Raw genomic sequence first — 16,198 nt, forward strand, 5'->3', positions numbered from 1 at the left:
ATTTCCAGTATACAGAGGTAAGTCATCAAAGACATACAGAATCTCATTCTTCACTTCAGTTTTATTTGACATCACACAGAGATCAGAATTTCACAGTGGTTTTCCAGTTAGATCTCTAAGTCCCGCCTTACTTTTGACTTTTCCCTTTATTATAAGACAGAAACTTCTTTTCCAGATCCCTGTGCTAGTAAGGCAAAAAGATCCTTTTCTTCTTCAGTTCTACAGACCTTACCTTCCAAGTTTGGCTGATTTCTACTCTGGGCTGACTATCTTGGTGGCAATACTCATAGTCAACTCTCCATCCAGGCTCCAATTCCTGGATACACAGTCCCTCTTCACGCCCCTCAGCTGCTTCTTAACCTGAAGCCGTGTCTAGCTGTCTCGCCTCTGTCAGATAATGCTTATTGCTCATGCTGCTCACTCCAGCCTTATCTCACTAACCAAATCATCTTCTGTCTAATCCAGTCTCCCCAAAAGGTTTCCCTTTCATTCCAGCTGCCTTCTCACCATCAAATGTGCTTGTCTGTGTAGACCAGTGAGATAAACTGCAGTACCCTGCTTTTCTGCAACATCTACAATTAGATATCTTATAAAATGTGTTTGATGATGTTGATCAATTCAATATTGTTCTGAAGGCAGCAACTGGGAAAGTAGAATGTGACTGGAGATACGCAGCCCACAGAGCAGTGTGGCACTCTCCTGATCACTCTCCTGAACCCTAGCCTGCCCCCAGCCACCCAGATTGTGAAGGGAAAGCCCTCTGCTCTCTTGCTTTCTCTATAGTTCTCACCCATCTAACAGGAGCCCCTGATTTTCATCTCCCTTGGCCTATGGCTCCCCTTTCTCTCTTTTTCTAGTAAAAATAAGAAACCCAGTATGAACTTTGGGGCTTTCTTTCTCTATAAAGGAAGGGCCAGATTCAAAACACATGGAACTGACTGATAACCTGGAGAACTCTCCCTTTTTCCCCCATTTCAGTGTTTAGTTATTTCCAGTCACTCATCTTCACTGAATAATAAAATCTTAGCTTACACTCTAGTGATAGGTTTAGAAAATGGTGCCTTATATACAAATGTGAAATATGAACCAAACAATAAGGATAGGGCTGAGGAAAAGTAGAGTTACAGTACCAAGTGGCATATTATAATGAAAAGATAAGCATCCTTCTATTCCGGAACTTGCTCCCATGCCTTCTTGACTCTTCTCGGAGGTGTCATCAACTTCATCTACATTAGCTCCAGACCACGTTCAGAGAGAGGTCCGGGAGATAACAAGCGTTCAGAGCAACTAGATTTTTTTTGGGGGGAGGGGGGAGTCTCAATTCTTTGTTTTCATCTTCCCTACAATGCCTGTCTTCCTTTTCCTTTCTGTCTCACTTGCTTGAGGACTGCTAGGATTGCTGGGGAAATGGCACCAACTAAGGTGAGAGGGCTGTAAACACAAGATAAATAGCAACTTTCCTGGCTTTAGTTACACCTGGAGAGAGCTGAAAGGATATGTTTGTACATGTGACCCAAGGGCCTGAAGCCACACCAAGCAAATCAGCTCCATCTGGTTCCCAACCTAAAATCACCATGTGTCTGAGACCTATGTATTCAATAAAGAATTGTTGATGAAATCATAACCATTGTAGATAACTATGTGAGCTAAGAGTTTGCTGTACTAAAAAGCTTGTCTTATTGCCACCAGAATGTTCTCCTTTAGGGAAGTGGTTCTCAACCAGGGGCAATTTTGCTCTCAGAGGATATTTAGCAATGCCTGAAGACATTTTTGGTTGTTGCAGCTGTGGGGGTGCTACTGGCATCTATGGATAGAGGCTAAGGATGCTACAAAATATCCTATAACACACAGGACAATCCTTTATGACAAAGAATTATTCGGTGCACAATGTCAACAGTTCTGAGAAACCCTGCTTTAGGGGAAGTCAGTTCCTATTATGTATTTTTCTTTCACTTTTGTTCTCATGAGTATTCACTGTTACCAAATCCTAGCAGTATCACCCATTTTTGACAGACTGGACTCATGAGCAAGAGTAGATAGGAGCAATTATAGGGAACCACCATGTTTACATATCTTTCTTCCCAAGATCCCCCATGGGGTACTCAAGTGGTATCTAGGGCCTGTGACTGGTGCCCCTGAACATGCAGTGAGCCTTGTCTCCTTGGGCTAATCTCTGCATTCCTGCATGACACTGAAGTTGGTATTAGCGCCCTGAGGTCATTTCAGGTAGCACAGGTGGGCTATACCTGTGCTCTCCCTAATCTAGACATACAATATAATTTTCAGAAGAAAAGAACCTTGACTCTTAAGTCATTATTAAAATGTTTAAATGTAGGCTTAAGGTCTTTTGTCCTAATTTTATCCATAATATAGAATTTTCTTCAGAATCTTCTTCATTTTTGAAGGTTGTCCTACATGTTGCCAAGATTCTATGCAACAAACTCTGTAACCTCATTTCTGTCTCTCATCCGTTGGTATGTGGTGTCCTCAAGGCCACTGTGCTCAGCCAAGGTCTCTACTTTGTTGGGCTGTGTTCAGACTGTCTGGGCTTAGAGGCAGTGGGGCAACTTAAAAAAAAGCCCTAGATTTGACTGTCAAGACCCTCAAACTGCCCTGGGAGGCACTTCAGTCTGCATCCCTGCATTACCTGCCCCACAAATCTGAACGTACTTGTAAACTAAAAAGCCCCCCACAAAAGCACAGGGCTATGCTGATTATGGAATTCATTGCTCTCTCATCTCCTAAGGACATGGGTTCATCTTCCAGATGGCCTCAAGTTACCTATTTTCTCCACAGACTGATTTATTTTAGAAAAAAAAAAAGGAAAGGAAATAAGTCATCAATATGGCACTATAACAACTGTATAAGCCAGGGCTTAGGAACTTCTTAGACCTTGTGCAACAGCTCAGGTTTTGAAGGACACTGCATGTTCCAATACACTCAGATAAGCACGTATGCAGATTACAGAAGGAAGTCCTCAAAACCACACTCTGTCCTACTTCCGGTAACTCTGAGGGGGAATCCAAGAATGTGGCATCTGAATCTTTAGTTGGCATGTCTTCCTCGTGGACTGGCTCTAAAGGTGGCGACTAAGCTCTCTCGGGCCTGCTCATGGGGCTGACACATGCTAGTCAAAAGAATTGGGTCAGTCTTGCGCTCTACAATGTTGAAAGGACAGACCTTCAAGTGCTCAGACATGGAGGTGACTTCATTAAACTCCCAGCTCTTGATTTTGGAGAATAGGCTGCTGAATTGCCAGATCTGTTGGGAAAGACAGAAGCTCAAAAGTGAACATTGGGGCAATAGCCTCAGGCTGGCTTTATTTGAACAATATAAGAAAATGCCTTTCTGCTCTTCCTGTTTTTAGCTTCCAGAGAGTGTTTAGTGGCTGCTGCAGATATTTTGTTAGTTCCTTCTCCAGCACCCAATGTCTAGTTCCCCCTTCCAGTTAATAACCTTCCCAACCAGCCATGCATTGTGTTGTGATGACTAACACCCATCTGCATATTGACACCCCCCCACACCACACACACACCAGTTCTAGAACAGACATCTGGTTCAAATCTGGACAATTAATGTCAATGAGACTCTACTCCAGAACTTGTTTTTGAGATATCAAGAAGCAGATTCTCTTTTTTCCTCTGTACTTGAACTGAGAAGCTGCAGTCTTAGGAGTTGCTAGAAGCCACCAGGGCCCACCACGTGAGCACTGTGTATCAGCATGGCACCACTATTGAGGAAGTAGGGATAAGAACTAGAAAGAAAAACATAATTTGAGGGCATTTCCTTGAGCTGCTAGATCAAGCTTTACCTGAAGCCATTCCCTTTGGACTTTTTGATTGTATGGGCCAATAAATTCCCTTTATTGTTTGTGCCACTTTAAACTGTCTTTCTATTGCTTGAAACTAAAAACCTACTAATTAATAAGAGTATCATTAGAATAGAAATCTTAGGAGAAATCTAGGAGTCTGTTACTCAAATATCCTCTGGCCTTTCCACTAGTTTTGAAATCTGGCTATGAGGGTAGACATAACCTGATAACCCTTTCAATATGAACACTTCACCCTCAGTTTCTTGACGTTGTTCCTATGTAAGAAAAATGTTTCCTGGGACCGTAGAACTATTTTCCTTTTTACATTAAAAAGCCATTTTAATATGAGCATCCTTTAGCTCCAACTAAATTCTCTTTCTTTCTGCAGGAAATTAGTTTCTCCCAAATGATATTCAGTGGTCAGCAATCATTGAATCAGGGACAAACATGAGCCAAAAATTAATGGGATTTCTAGTATGTAAATTACTTACATCTGATTTCACAGAGGAAGCTGAGGCAGTTCTAGATTATATAATTCCCGAAGGGCAGGGTCTTAGTCGCATTCATGTTTATCCCTAACATGTGGTTGTTGGCAGTCAGTATTTACTTAACACATGGATGCAGGCATGGATACATGAGGGAGAATCTCATAATTATTTTTTGAAAACTGCTCAGGGAATAATGGAAAATATGCAGATATTTTAAACATGATCAATAAAAATAGATGCAAACAACTCTAACCCCCAACATAGCCACATATTAGGAAGAAACAGCTGCGAGATTATGGAATTGTTGACCTAAATGGGCACATAAATTTGTGGTTCATATTACCAACATATTTACCATGAGAAAGAATGCTAAGGGCATCTTGGAACAATGAATTAGGAGTTTCACTTCTGTATGGTACAGGTGATAGAAGTTATAATACAGTTAAGCAAGTATAAATTGGGGGAAAAAAGAATAAGATTTTTCCAAAGGGAGAGATTCTTTGATTTATACTGCAGTTTTTTGAAAAGTTTAATAGGCATTAGAACCAGGGGAAATCAACTTATTTTAGAATTTCAGCATGCCTTCAACAAAGGCAAAAACTGTTTAAAAAAATTAGTTGACATGAGACTGAGGGGAATTTGTTGGCATACTGTATCAATCAGTCCAGGCAGGAAACAGATGGCATACTCAAATTGGGTAATTTGAAGAGAATTTAAAAAAGGAATGATATACAAATTGTGGGCAATTTGCATAGGAAAGTCACAAGCTCTAGTGCTGTACCTGGGCTAGTAACAATCTAGAGCAGCGGTTCTCAACCTGTGGGGCACGACCCCTTTGGGGGTCGAATGACCCTCTCACAGGGGTCGCCTAAGACCATCGGAAAACAATAAGATATTTACATGACGATGCATAACAGTAGCAAAATTACAGTTATAGAGTAGCAACGAAAATAATTTTATGGTTGGGGGTCACCACAACATGAGGAACTGTATTAAGGGGTCGCGGCATTAGGAAGGTTGAGAAGCACTGCTCTAGAGTGTTACTACCCTAGGCCTGAAAGGGAAGGAGGGAGGTCATTGGAACCTAGAATGAGCAATTGTGTGGAGAGAGCCACCTGATATAGCCACCTTCTGTGGAGGGACACAGCCAGTGCAAAGTGTCATGGAGGGAAAATACAGAAAGAGGAAGCCAGAAGAACAGAAATGTCAACTCACTCTTCCCCTTCTCTCCCACCACCTGCTGGTATGCCCCCATTAGGTTAGCCCAACGGGAAGCTGGAGGCCAAGGGAGACGGTCAGGGCAGTCTGTAGAGATCAGCCTCTTGGGAGACAGATGTTGGCGAAGAAGGTTGGAAAATGGATCGTGTGAGCAAACATCAACTATCCGGGACATATGTAGAGATAAATAGGTACTACAATCTGTATTGCCATTTATATATTTATAGGTCTGTCTTCCTTGAGCTCAGGAATTATGTCTTATTCCCAGTAACCTAATACAATCCCAGTACCTAGTACATACAGTGTTTGGCATATAAAAGGCTCTTAATACATATTTGTTGAATGAAGGAATAAATGAATGAGTGTTTACTTGCCTCTCTGTGGACTCTCCAGGCAGTGCCGCCATGGGAATACCTCTTCTTCTTCCATTGCAGGAGGACCATCCCTCTCTCTTGTAACAAAGTGGCACAGATATTCCGCATCAGCACGGACACCTGGGAAAGCTGGGACAGGCTGATGCTGTCCAAGAACCCAGCAATGTACTGCAAAACCTCCAAGGGCAGGCTGGTTAGAGAATTCTGGCTTTTCCCTCCATGGCCTGAGAAATGGTTGTTTTTCCTTCTCTCACTGAGCTCAGAAGCAACCTCCGGCTTGATGGCAAAGGTGTTGAGCTCCTGACTGTAGATCACTTTTGCCTTTTGCCCTGGGGGACGGAAATGGCTTTGAATAAATGTACATCCCAGGTAGGCAAGGGGGCATCGGTGCTGGAACCAGCCATTAAGACATGACTGAATGTCTGTGTGGACATTCTTGAAATGCAAGGGGAATTCATCCCTCCTGAAGAATTTGTTGCAAGTAAAAGTGAAGGCAGAGCTGCTCTTGTTGTGTCTCCTGGTCACACACTCACTGTGGAGCTCCACATGGAGCCCCTCTGGGCTAGCAGTCGTTAGGTCAGCCAGCACTGTCCCAGAGGAAAACTGTTCTGGCTCAAAATTGTATGTCTGTGTAGCAAAATCCATGAATAGCCCATCAATGCTCCTGGATTCAGAGATGACATGACCTTTGAGCTCTCTTTCCAAGGCACACAGGAGGGTGGTCTTGATGAGATCTGATTTGGGCAGGTCCTCTACAGTGATCCCCAAATCTGAAGTGTCTACCGCCTTGTGTTCACTTGGCTTACAACTCAACATGGCATCGCCAATGCGAGCCCGCTTCCCACAGTAGCTCACAGGCACTTTGAAGGTATAAACAGTCTTCACTTCCTGAGCTTCAAGGTTGCCATAAACAAAGTCCCTCTCCTTAGGCGTACAAGCAGGCATCTGACCAAAGTGGATAAGCATCCTCCCATTGTGCACCAGGTACATATTATAGTCCTTTGCATCCACAGCGGTTTTCAGTCTTTCCAGGACACCATCCTGCCAAGGGGCAAGCCCCGTTGTTTCCACAACTGCATGAAAGTCCTGTTGCTTCTGGTCTTCCTGTGGTTCTTTCCCTTGGGCAGCACCCTCGACTACCAAGTTATTGCTGTTGGAAATTTGTTCTTTCCCAGGGCCATTCCTGTTCTTGCTCTCACTGCTCGCCGATGAGTTTGTTAAAGCAGAGGCTGCATGCTCTTTGCTGAAAATATTTTCCCACTTGCCAAACTTGGCCAGGTCCATCCCTTCTTTGGTTTTGGCTAACGCCTCACGTTCTTCTTGGCTCAGCTCTGCCAGCTCTTCCTTGGTGGCCGACAGACAGCTCTGTGGTACCAAAGTGGCGTCTGCTCCACCCACCGCGCCTCCCAGTTCCTCCCAGCGGGCTTCTCCATTTCTAGTAGGTTCCTCCTCAGTGGGCTCTCGATTTTCTGGAAAAAGCTCTGCCATTTTCAAAGATCTGAAAAGGACCTTCTGGTCCTGAAGGGCCAGGGCTGTGTCCAAACACTCCTCACTGGGAGTCTCTTTCATGATGTTCTCATGAAGGATTGTTTCAGAGTCCACGTTCGGCCAGCGGTTCCACTCCATGGAGCAGCAGACCACACTGGCGGGGCACACCTGCAGGTGCTTGGCCAGCTTGTGGCGGGACATGGAAAGGGGGCAGCCGTATTCGGAGTTGAGGCATGGAACCTGCTCTAAGGGGCAGAGGAGCTCGTGCTCTGCCTCTTTGCACATGTGGAAGGTAGCGCCACAGGACAGGTGGCAGTTTATCACCAGGCAGGAGACATTGGGCTCCACAGGAATGTGACAGTGACGGTTAAAACATCCCTCACAATGCCTGTGCTGCCCAGGTGGAGGCCTGCGTGCCCTGCCCTGAACACACGAAAGGCAAGGGGAAAGAGAAAACAAATGACTGCTAGGAGAGAAGCTCTAAGTGCGTCTGTGACTGTGTTTTAATGGACTTATTTCCTGTTTATACAGGCTTATTATAGGAGCCTTGAAAAATATAGAAAATCATAGAGAAAAAAATTTAAAAATCACTCATAATCCCATAACTCAGAAACAACAACTGTCAACACTCTCTTCTTTATTTTCCAGTAGTTTATTCTATGTATGTAGTGGATGTGTTTAGAATAGAATAAAACAAAGCTGAATCTAATGCAGTACAACGTTGACAATTGTTATTTTTGAGTTGTGGATTATGGGTGATTTATATTAAACAGTTAATATTATATAATACAGTTTTGCATCCAGCTTTTTAACTTACTATTGTAACATGAGCAAGGCTGTTTTATTCATTATTCTCTACAAACTTTCTTCATAACGGCGGAGTAACATTCCAGCATGAGAAAGTGCTCATTCATTTAACCAGTTACCACCAGGGGGCGTGCTGGGAGGACAGGGGCCCTGTCTGATTTTGTTCATATCTGCATCCCCTAGGCACCTGTCACTGGGCCTGGACCATTGTAGGTACTCGATAATATTTGCCGAATGAAGGAATTGTTAGCCATTTAGGTTATTGCTGCACTTTTTCCTTTTTTAACATTTTACTAAAAATCTTTGCTCACAAATCTCAGCTCTCTGCTTTCCCCCTACTCCGTGTCAAATGCTACTAGGTTCTGCTCTAGCATCGCTGGTTTGGCAGTAAGCCAATAAATAGCAACAAACCGTAAGGACAACTCCGCCAGCCGCTTGGACTACAGGCTAAATGAAGCCAGACCTGGGCCCCTGAAAAGTGAAGATCCAATAAGCACCTGGTACTTACCATAGCGTCCTAGTTTCTTCTTGCTTTGTAATGCTAGGGGAAAATATGAAAATACGAATATGAATTATTAGTAAGAAAAGTATTTTGGTTACCTACAGGGCCAAAAAGAGAATTCACATACACTCTCATTTAATTCCTTCCACCACCCTGGGGGTGTCACTGCCCCTGTTTTATAGTCAAGGAAATGGAAACTAGGGAAGTTAGATAACCTGTCCAAGGTTATACAGCAGCTAAGTGATGGAATCAGGACCCAACCCAGGCCATGCTATCCATGCTCTTTTTACTAACTCACACTGCCCTTTGATGGGACATCTTACCAACACGGGATGTGTAACATATGCTTCTTGTAACTTTTCTCCTCCATTATCTGCCAACAGTTATCCTGACATTCCACCCCTCTCCCTCCCCCCCCGCAATACACATCTTGTCCAAGTTAACCTTTTAGCCTTTTCTCCCATTGGGGCTTCATGCCCACTTAGAGGACATGCTGAAATCCAGCTCAGTATGGGGCAGTGTATAAGTGTCTGTGAAATATCTATCATGTGTCATTTATTCTGGGTCTTCAGATGTGCTGTGGCTAAAACAGGGGTCAAGCCTTCAAGGCTCCAGAAGCAGGCTGAGTGGAGACCCTGGCAAGCAGAAGAGATGATGCCCTGCCTTCAGGGGAACACAGCTTCTTGGCTTTGGTCAGCTGGTCCATGTGGGAATGTACTGCCAGATCTGATTTTCCCAGAGAAACTGGGAGTGGGGGGGGGGTGCAGAGTTTTGTGAGTGATGGTGCAGTGTAGTGGTTAAAAGGTAGAAAGCAGGGGATTCCACCCTGGCGCTACAAGTCAGAAGTCGTGAGACTTTAGGAAAGTTAGTTAACCTCTTTGCTCATCAGTTTCCCCATCGGTAAACGGAGGATAATAATAGCACCTATCTCAGCGCTGTTGTGAGGAGCAAATGCGTTAAATATAATACCTGAAACTCTTAGAACAGTACTTGTCTTGTATGAAGTCATCTATACATGTTCGCTAGGAAGACTCTTGCTTTACTCCAGATCACTTCTGTGGGAAAAAAGTCCATTGTGGACTTGTGGAAATTCATAAGTATTAGGCTAAGGCATCTGGAATTATTTGGTACTCAATAAGGAGCCATTTAACATTGTAACTGGGGTGTCAACTAGAAGTCGTGGAGGACCTAGAGTCAGAAACTGCTATGTAAAGAATGTGATGGAGTCTTGGATGAGTAAGACTGATGGCAGTAGAAATAAGCAAGATGAGACAGGAGACAATACAAGGGAAAATCAACTAACATTTTTGTTTCTGGCTGGAGATGGGGAAAGAAGGGGAATCAAAGTTGATGCCAAGATTTTGAACCAAAAAGAGAGAATATTGGGTATAATTCTGAGAAAAATAGAAATCTGAAGAGGAAATTGTTTCGGAAAGAAAGATGTCTCCAGCAAGTTTAATACAAGTTGCTTGAGGTGATGACAGATCGCGTGTATGGGAAACTGAAGGGTTAGACTGGAGAGAAGCAGATTTGAGAATTATCCACTTAAAAGTGAGAGAGGGAGCCATAACTGGGGAAGTAAGAATGTAGAATAGAAATCGGAGCCATGAAGTTCATAGCTAAGTAAGACCACTTTGGGGATGTTAGGAAGAAGTAGAGTCAGAGAATAGAGACCCACGAGCTAAGAGAGTCAACACTATGTGATCAGATGTAAAGGAAAGGGTGAGAGATAGCCTTGAATGATGCCATCAGGTTTATTAAGAACAACAGTGGGCCAGCCGAGTGGCGCGATGGTTAAGAACTGGCTTGGGACGCCAGAGGGCCCCGGTTCGGATCCCACATATGAGGGCCAGTGACACTGCCCTCCACAGGTAAGATGCTGAACAACAACTCGACCTGGAGCTGGGCTGCCGTGAGTGGCCGGCGATGGCGTAGGCTGCAGCCCCTGTGGCAGTGGGTTGCCATGGGCTACCGTATGTAGCCAACAGCCAGCGTGAGCGGTCAGCAGCCGCAGTGAGCAACCGTCCAAAAGCCTGTGACTGATCTGCCTCGCCTGGGAAGAGCGCAATGATGGTGCCAACTTGGGCCATTGAAGCAACGTCCTCCACAACTAGACTGAAGAATAAAACAACAGCAACTTGTCTGTTCCCCTTCTCCCAATTCCTCAGCACTGTTCCCATCCCCCCAATTTCCCAATAAAAATCTTTAAAAAAAAAAGAACAATGGTGACACTCTTGCAACAGCAAATGTGGCATTTCAGCTGTGCTGCAGGACACTTGGCCTTTCAAAATGTGGTGTTTGCTTGGAGGGGAGGGGAAAGCTATTAAGCACACACTCCAGTGTTGGCAGGGCCTGTGCCCTGGCTGGGAGAATGTGACCATCTGCTTTCTATTCATAAAAGATAGTTACCAATAAATATGGAGTCTGGCCAATCAGAGTCCACTGCTGGTTTTTACGTGATAAAGAAGAGGCAGATCACAACATGGAATAAAGCTGTGTGAAAAAAAGCACTGGCACCAGGAATGTCCTACTTCATATTTGCCTGCCTGGTTCTGTCACCAAGTTGAGCCCATCTCCTGGGAAGCAAAAAGCAGGCCCCGCTAGTTCTGTGGTCCATGTGTGTAATGAGAACTCTGCTCTAGCAGCCGGATGTGTCTGGATGGAGCGACAGTGGTGGTGAACTTTCAGCCCATTCATTTCTTACTCTTAAGCATTATAAAGTATGGTTCTTAGGAACAGTGTTATTGAAACTGGGAACATTTATTGTGGATCTTGATTGCTCTCCAGCTCTTTGAAGTTATTTGAAAATACCCCTTTAAGAGGAAAAATAATAATGCCTGCAGGCAACAGAGATGCTTTCTTTCTTTTCTTTTCTTTTTTTAATGCTGCTATTTAAAGATCTCTGCCAGGCTCTGGAGCTACACCAGATAAGTGACTTTGAGCGAGGACATGTGCTGAACAGAAAGACAGTGAGCAGAGACCACTCTTTGGAAAAGCTGGACAGTAGAGAGAAGGAGAAAGATAAATATAGCCTAAGGGCATAAAAAAAATCACATCTGAACTTTGTGTTGTATGTCTGGGGAAATGGTTCCCACTGAGGTAAAGGACAGTCCACAATTCTGGATAATCTGTTGCTGGGTAGGCAGGGTGACCAATGGTCCTGGTTTGCCTAGGACTCTCCTGGTTTTAGCACTGTAAGTCCCAAGTCTCAGGAGACCTCCTAGTCCCAGGCAAACTTGGACAGCTAATTGATTGATCACCATATTTGGAGCCAGTTTGTGTTGCTCCACAGTGATCAAATTAGATATGTCATTGATTGTCTTGTGAGATAAAGATACCCTGTTCTCCTAATCTCTGTTCCAGTGCAGTGACTGGATTCTTATCCTCCATGGAGTTTGTCTGACTTTCCTAGATTGAGTGATTCCTCTGCATTTTGGATGTCATGGAGAAAGAAAAACAATATTTTAGTACCTAACATGTGCTTGTACATAGCATCTCATTTAATCCTCACAGTGACCATGTGAGGTGGGTATTACCATTTCCAGTTTACACACCAGGATTCCAGGATTCTGAGGCACAAAAAGGCCCACTTTTATCTGACTTCAAACTCTGTCCTCTTTGCTAGATCACACTGTGCTCCCCAGAGACCCACAGAGACATGTGCTCCATGCCATGATTTGGGAAGAAAGCAAGCCAATGACTAGATCCTACCAGGGGAAGAGCCTTTCCTCCTCCAGTTGGGGCACAGAAAAGTGTCTACATGTATAATCTTCCCCGAGGAGCTGGATGCTCTTCATTAAGGAGCACCTCCATTTCTATGATGATTTTTTTTTCTCGTCTTCCTCTGTCCTGTGTCCCATACTGTTCCCCAAGTGAACAGAGGAAACAAGAACAGCATCCAGGTCTCATGGCTTTACATTTCAGGGACTATAAATGTGAAAGTGAAGTGTTTTAGGGTAAAAACTCCACACTACAATATGGATTCTGAGATTTAAAATGAAACACCTACTAAATCAAAACACACAGATTAACTCTTCACTGTGAAAAAAGTTGATAAAACTCTATGCCTGACACAACATATGGTTATCCAGGTGCCATTTCACCCTTCAGTTTCAATGCCCCTCTGTTCCCCTTTAAATTCTTGCTTCCTATACATTCTCTCTGTTTAAAAATAAACTTCAATCAAGTCTATGTGCAAAACACTGTGCCTGAGATATGTTTTAAAGTTCCCATGTCTAGAGGAAACCGCAGTCAAAATAACATAATTTAGACTTAAGTAGTTCAAAGATCTACACATAATTAGATGTTACTGGTTGTACCAGATGCACTTTACGTGGAATATAAGTAAGTGGAAGGACCAGGTTTGTGAGTTTTGAGCGACGGATATTTCTTTAAAGAAATTGGGGCATATTTACAACCTGGCAGGGGAGCAGAAACTTTATTTGATGCAGGTTGTGGTGCTGTGTGGACCACTCAGAAAGCAGTACATTAACAAGCAAGGGCAAGTCAGCTGGAATAGTGGTCCTTTGAGGTTGGGACCCAGACCAACAGCATCAGCATTATCCTGGGAACTGACTAGAAATGTAAATTCCTGGGCCTTACCAAATCAGACGTATGGAATCAGACCTACTCAATCCAGCTGATTCTGTTGTCAGCTCTATCTAAGAACCACTGAGCTATTATAGAAGAAGCTTGGTACTGTGCACCCAATCACAAAGGAACTACTACCCAGTTAAGTTAGGTAGGAAGGCCTCGGAGAAAGATCTGAAAAGGCAGTGGGCCATTCTATCCATTTTTTCCCATCTCCACCACGACTGCCCAGTCCAAGCATCATCTCTCATCTACTTTTAGCATTAGGTCGTTACTCCCTACTTAAAGTCTCCAGTGGTTCTCTATCACAAGGAATAAACCCTGACATCCTTATCTCAGACCACAAAGCCCTGTACCAGTGTCCGCTGCGTGCCTGGTTTATCTCTTTTCTCTCCCTAGAGCACGAAGCTCCAGCCTTGTTGCTTATTCCTGCACAGAGTCTTTTTACTTGTTCTTTCTACCAAAATTCTCCCCTTGCTCTTTATGTGTGCTATGGCAGTACAGGCTCCTTCTTGCCATTTAGATTTCAGTTTACATGTTACCTCCACAAAGAGGCCTTATCTGAAACCCCCCCAATATAATTAATGAGCACTCTCATGTATTAGCTAAGTAGTTTGGGCACGTTATTTAATTTCCCTAAAGCTAATTTATTCATCCATAAAATGGGACTCATAACACTCCATAGGATTGTGTGAGGATCAAATAATACAAAGTAGGGAAAGTGGCTAATATATATGATTCACCCAACTGTGAGTCATTCCTCTCTCAGGAAGGTCATTCTCATGATCATCTCCCTGTCCAGGCCTTTATTTCTTCCCATTGTATCCCTCCCACAGCTCTTGGCTGGCCTTTCAATTTTCAGTTCTCCCTCACTCCAATGTATATACCACTTTCAGCTTGATAGTCTTCAAAGCACTTTAAAAAAAACGAAAACAAAACTTACCCCTTTAAGAATGTAAGATCCCCAAAGTCCCCCCTCCCCATTTTGGCCCCTTGTAATCACCACAAAGCTTTTACTTCTTAAGCACTTAGGAATTCACATAGTACTGCATCGGGCCTGGAAGACCTTTTAGATGCCAGAAAGGCAGCTTGCAGGCATATTTTTTTTCTAGGCTGGAGTGTGTAATTTAATTGTTTACCTACGTTATTCTGCTAATTAAGAAAAAGGAAGGTGCCAATTGAGAGTCCGCTTCTCTCTTGCGATTGGCTTCAGGAGTCCATACAACCTGAGAGAAGTTGCAGTGATGGTATGAGTGGGGACAGATCCTGATGAAGGCCACAACTGGAGCAGAAGTGCTCTGACCAGGAGAGCAGCTTTGGGTGGCAAAAGGAGCTTTGACTGGAATGTCAACTAAGAGCGAAGAGCGGAGCAGAGCGTGGGAGAACAATTGTCAATGCCCTCAAGGAATGTAGCAAGTGGTTTTTGAGGGCCTGAGAAAAGTGAGTATGGCTAATACTGCTCCCAGCACTTAAACAACTTTTATTGAATAGGATTAAATTGCATGGAATTGAGTAGGACCCTAAAGAACACAGCGTTTTGAAGAGCTACCTCTTTCAAAGGTAGTAATTTGAAATAAATTTAGGAGGAAGGTGTAATAATGTCAGATATATGCTAATTTATGTATTTTTTTTTAAGTAAGAAAAAGAAATGTTTTCAACTTTATTAGGTTTAATGTAGCCTTAACTGAATAGAAAAGACTTCCTCGGGGCTCGAGTTATAACAGAAACTCTGAAATGCTGCCAGAACTGTTTGTCCTAAATCCTTGCAGGCATAAATCAGAAACCTGGAACAGGCAGGTAATCAGAAAGCCTCTGTGTGTGTAGGAATCACCTGGGCAATGTTTTGGAAATACAGATTCTGATTTGGTAGGACTGGGGTGAGGCCTGAAAGTCTTCCCTATATAAGCCCCAGAAATTGCTGATGGTCCAAGAACCTCACTTTGAAAGAAAACGGTCTTGTTTAACCTCTTTATTTCCCACAAGAGAAATTGAGGCCCAAAGAAGTGTGCCCACCCTCCTCACCTTGGTGTTGTATTGATTCTGTAGAAACCACAATGCCACAGAGCTACCTGTGTGGCAGTGGCCAGGGGCGTGTGAGCAACTTAGATGGTACCAAGGGCAAAATAGAACAGAACTTGGAAGAATGAGGAAGAGGTGGTGACCAAGTGTCGTTGGCCAAGAAAGTCATGAGAAGGCATATGATAGGTATATTTAAATCACTGACTCAAGCAAAAGAGAATGGGATTAACAGATAATAGTTTTCACATTCTTTACTATAATTTTAATGTTAGTTGGCAAACAGGGTTGATGTCAGGGAGATATTTTTAGGCAAGGGGCCCTCTCAGCACCCCTCACATGATGTCAGCGAGTAACTATTTTGCTGCCTCATGTGGCACTAATTATTTATTCCTGAGCTTTAACTTCAGTGGAAGTGACAAGGTCAAAGTTAAAGGTCAAAGATATTCTTGAACTCTTAACCAATTAGCCAGCCAACTAATTAATTATACATTGTGAGCCTTATTCCCTGCTGTGGAGATATTTAATTTTAGGGAAAGAAAATGTATAACGTTAAATATTAAAGTAATCCCTTTGCCTCTTGAGATTTTAACACAACCTGTTGGCTGAGGATAATTCCCACATCTGGTTCCATGATCCCGTGCTTTTGGGCTATGATTCCAGCATTTTCACTATACCCTAAAAATATAACCATTCTCCTCCAAATCTATTCAACCTCACCATCTACAGTTCTCCACCTATGCTAGAAGTCTCTCTACCTTTAAACTTTCTAGTTATTTAATTAGCTAGTTAATTTTCATATCTGGTGCTTACATTACTAGTATCAGTATTTTAAATTACTGTTTGTTTTGTATTGGCCAAGAAAGTGCTAACTAGCTAGATTATTTAGGGGCAACTATAAGTC

At 43.3% G+C, this 16,198-nt stretch overlaps 1 protein-coding gene across 1 annotated transcript in view; it reads right to left on the minus strand.

Moving 5' to 3' along the window:
• Positions 1–41: 41 nt before the first annotated feature.
• Positions 42–16,198, minus strand: part of FBXO40 (F-box protein 40) — a 29,004-nt gene continuing 12,847 nt past the window's right edge. The window contains exons 3-5 of the mRNA XM_019652939.1: positions 8,695–8,727; positions 5,892–7,802; positions 42–3,261 (exon numbers count right to left, since the gene is read on the minus strand). Coding sequence (XP_019508484.1) covers positions 3,046–3,261; positions 5,892–7,802; positions 8,695–8,697 — 2,130 coding nt within the window. The 5' untranslated portion in view covers positions 8,698–8,727 and the 3' untranslated portion in view covers positions 42–3,045. The remainder of the gene's footprint in view (positions 3,262–5,891; positions 7,803–8,694; positions 8,728–16,198) is intronic.

This window comes from Hipposideros armiger, unplaced genomic scaffold (assembly GCF_001890085.2).
Source record: "Hipposideros armiger isolate ML-2016 unplaced genomic scaffold, ASM189008v1 scaffold_8, whole genome shotgun sequence".
Lineage (NCBI taxonomy): Eukaryota > Metazoa > Chordata > Mammalia > Chiroptera > Hipposideridae > Hipposideros > Hipposideros armiger.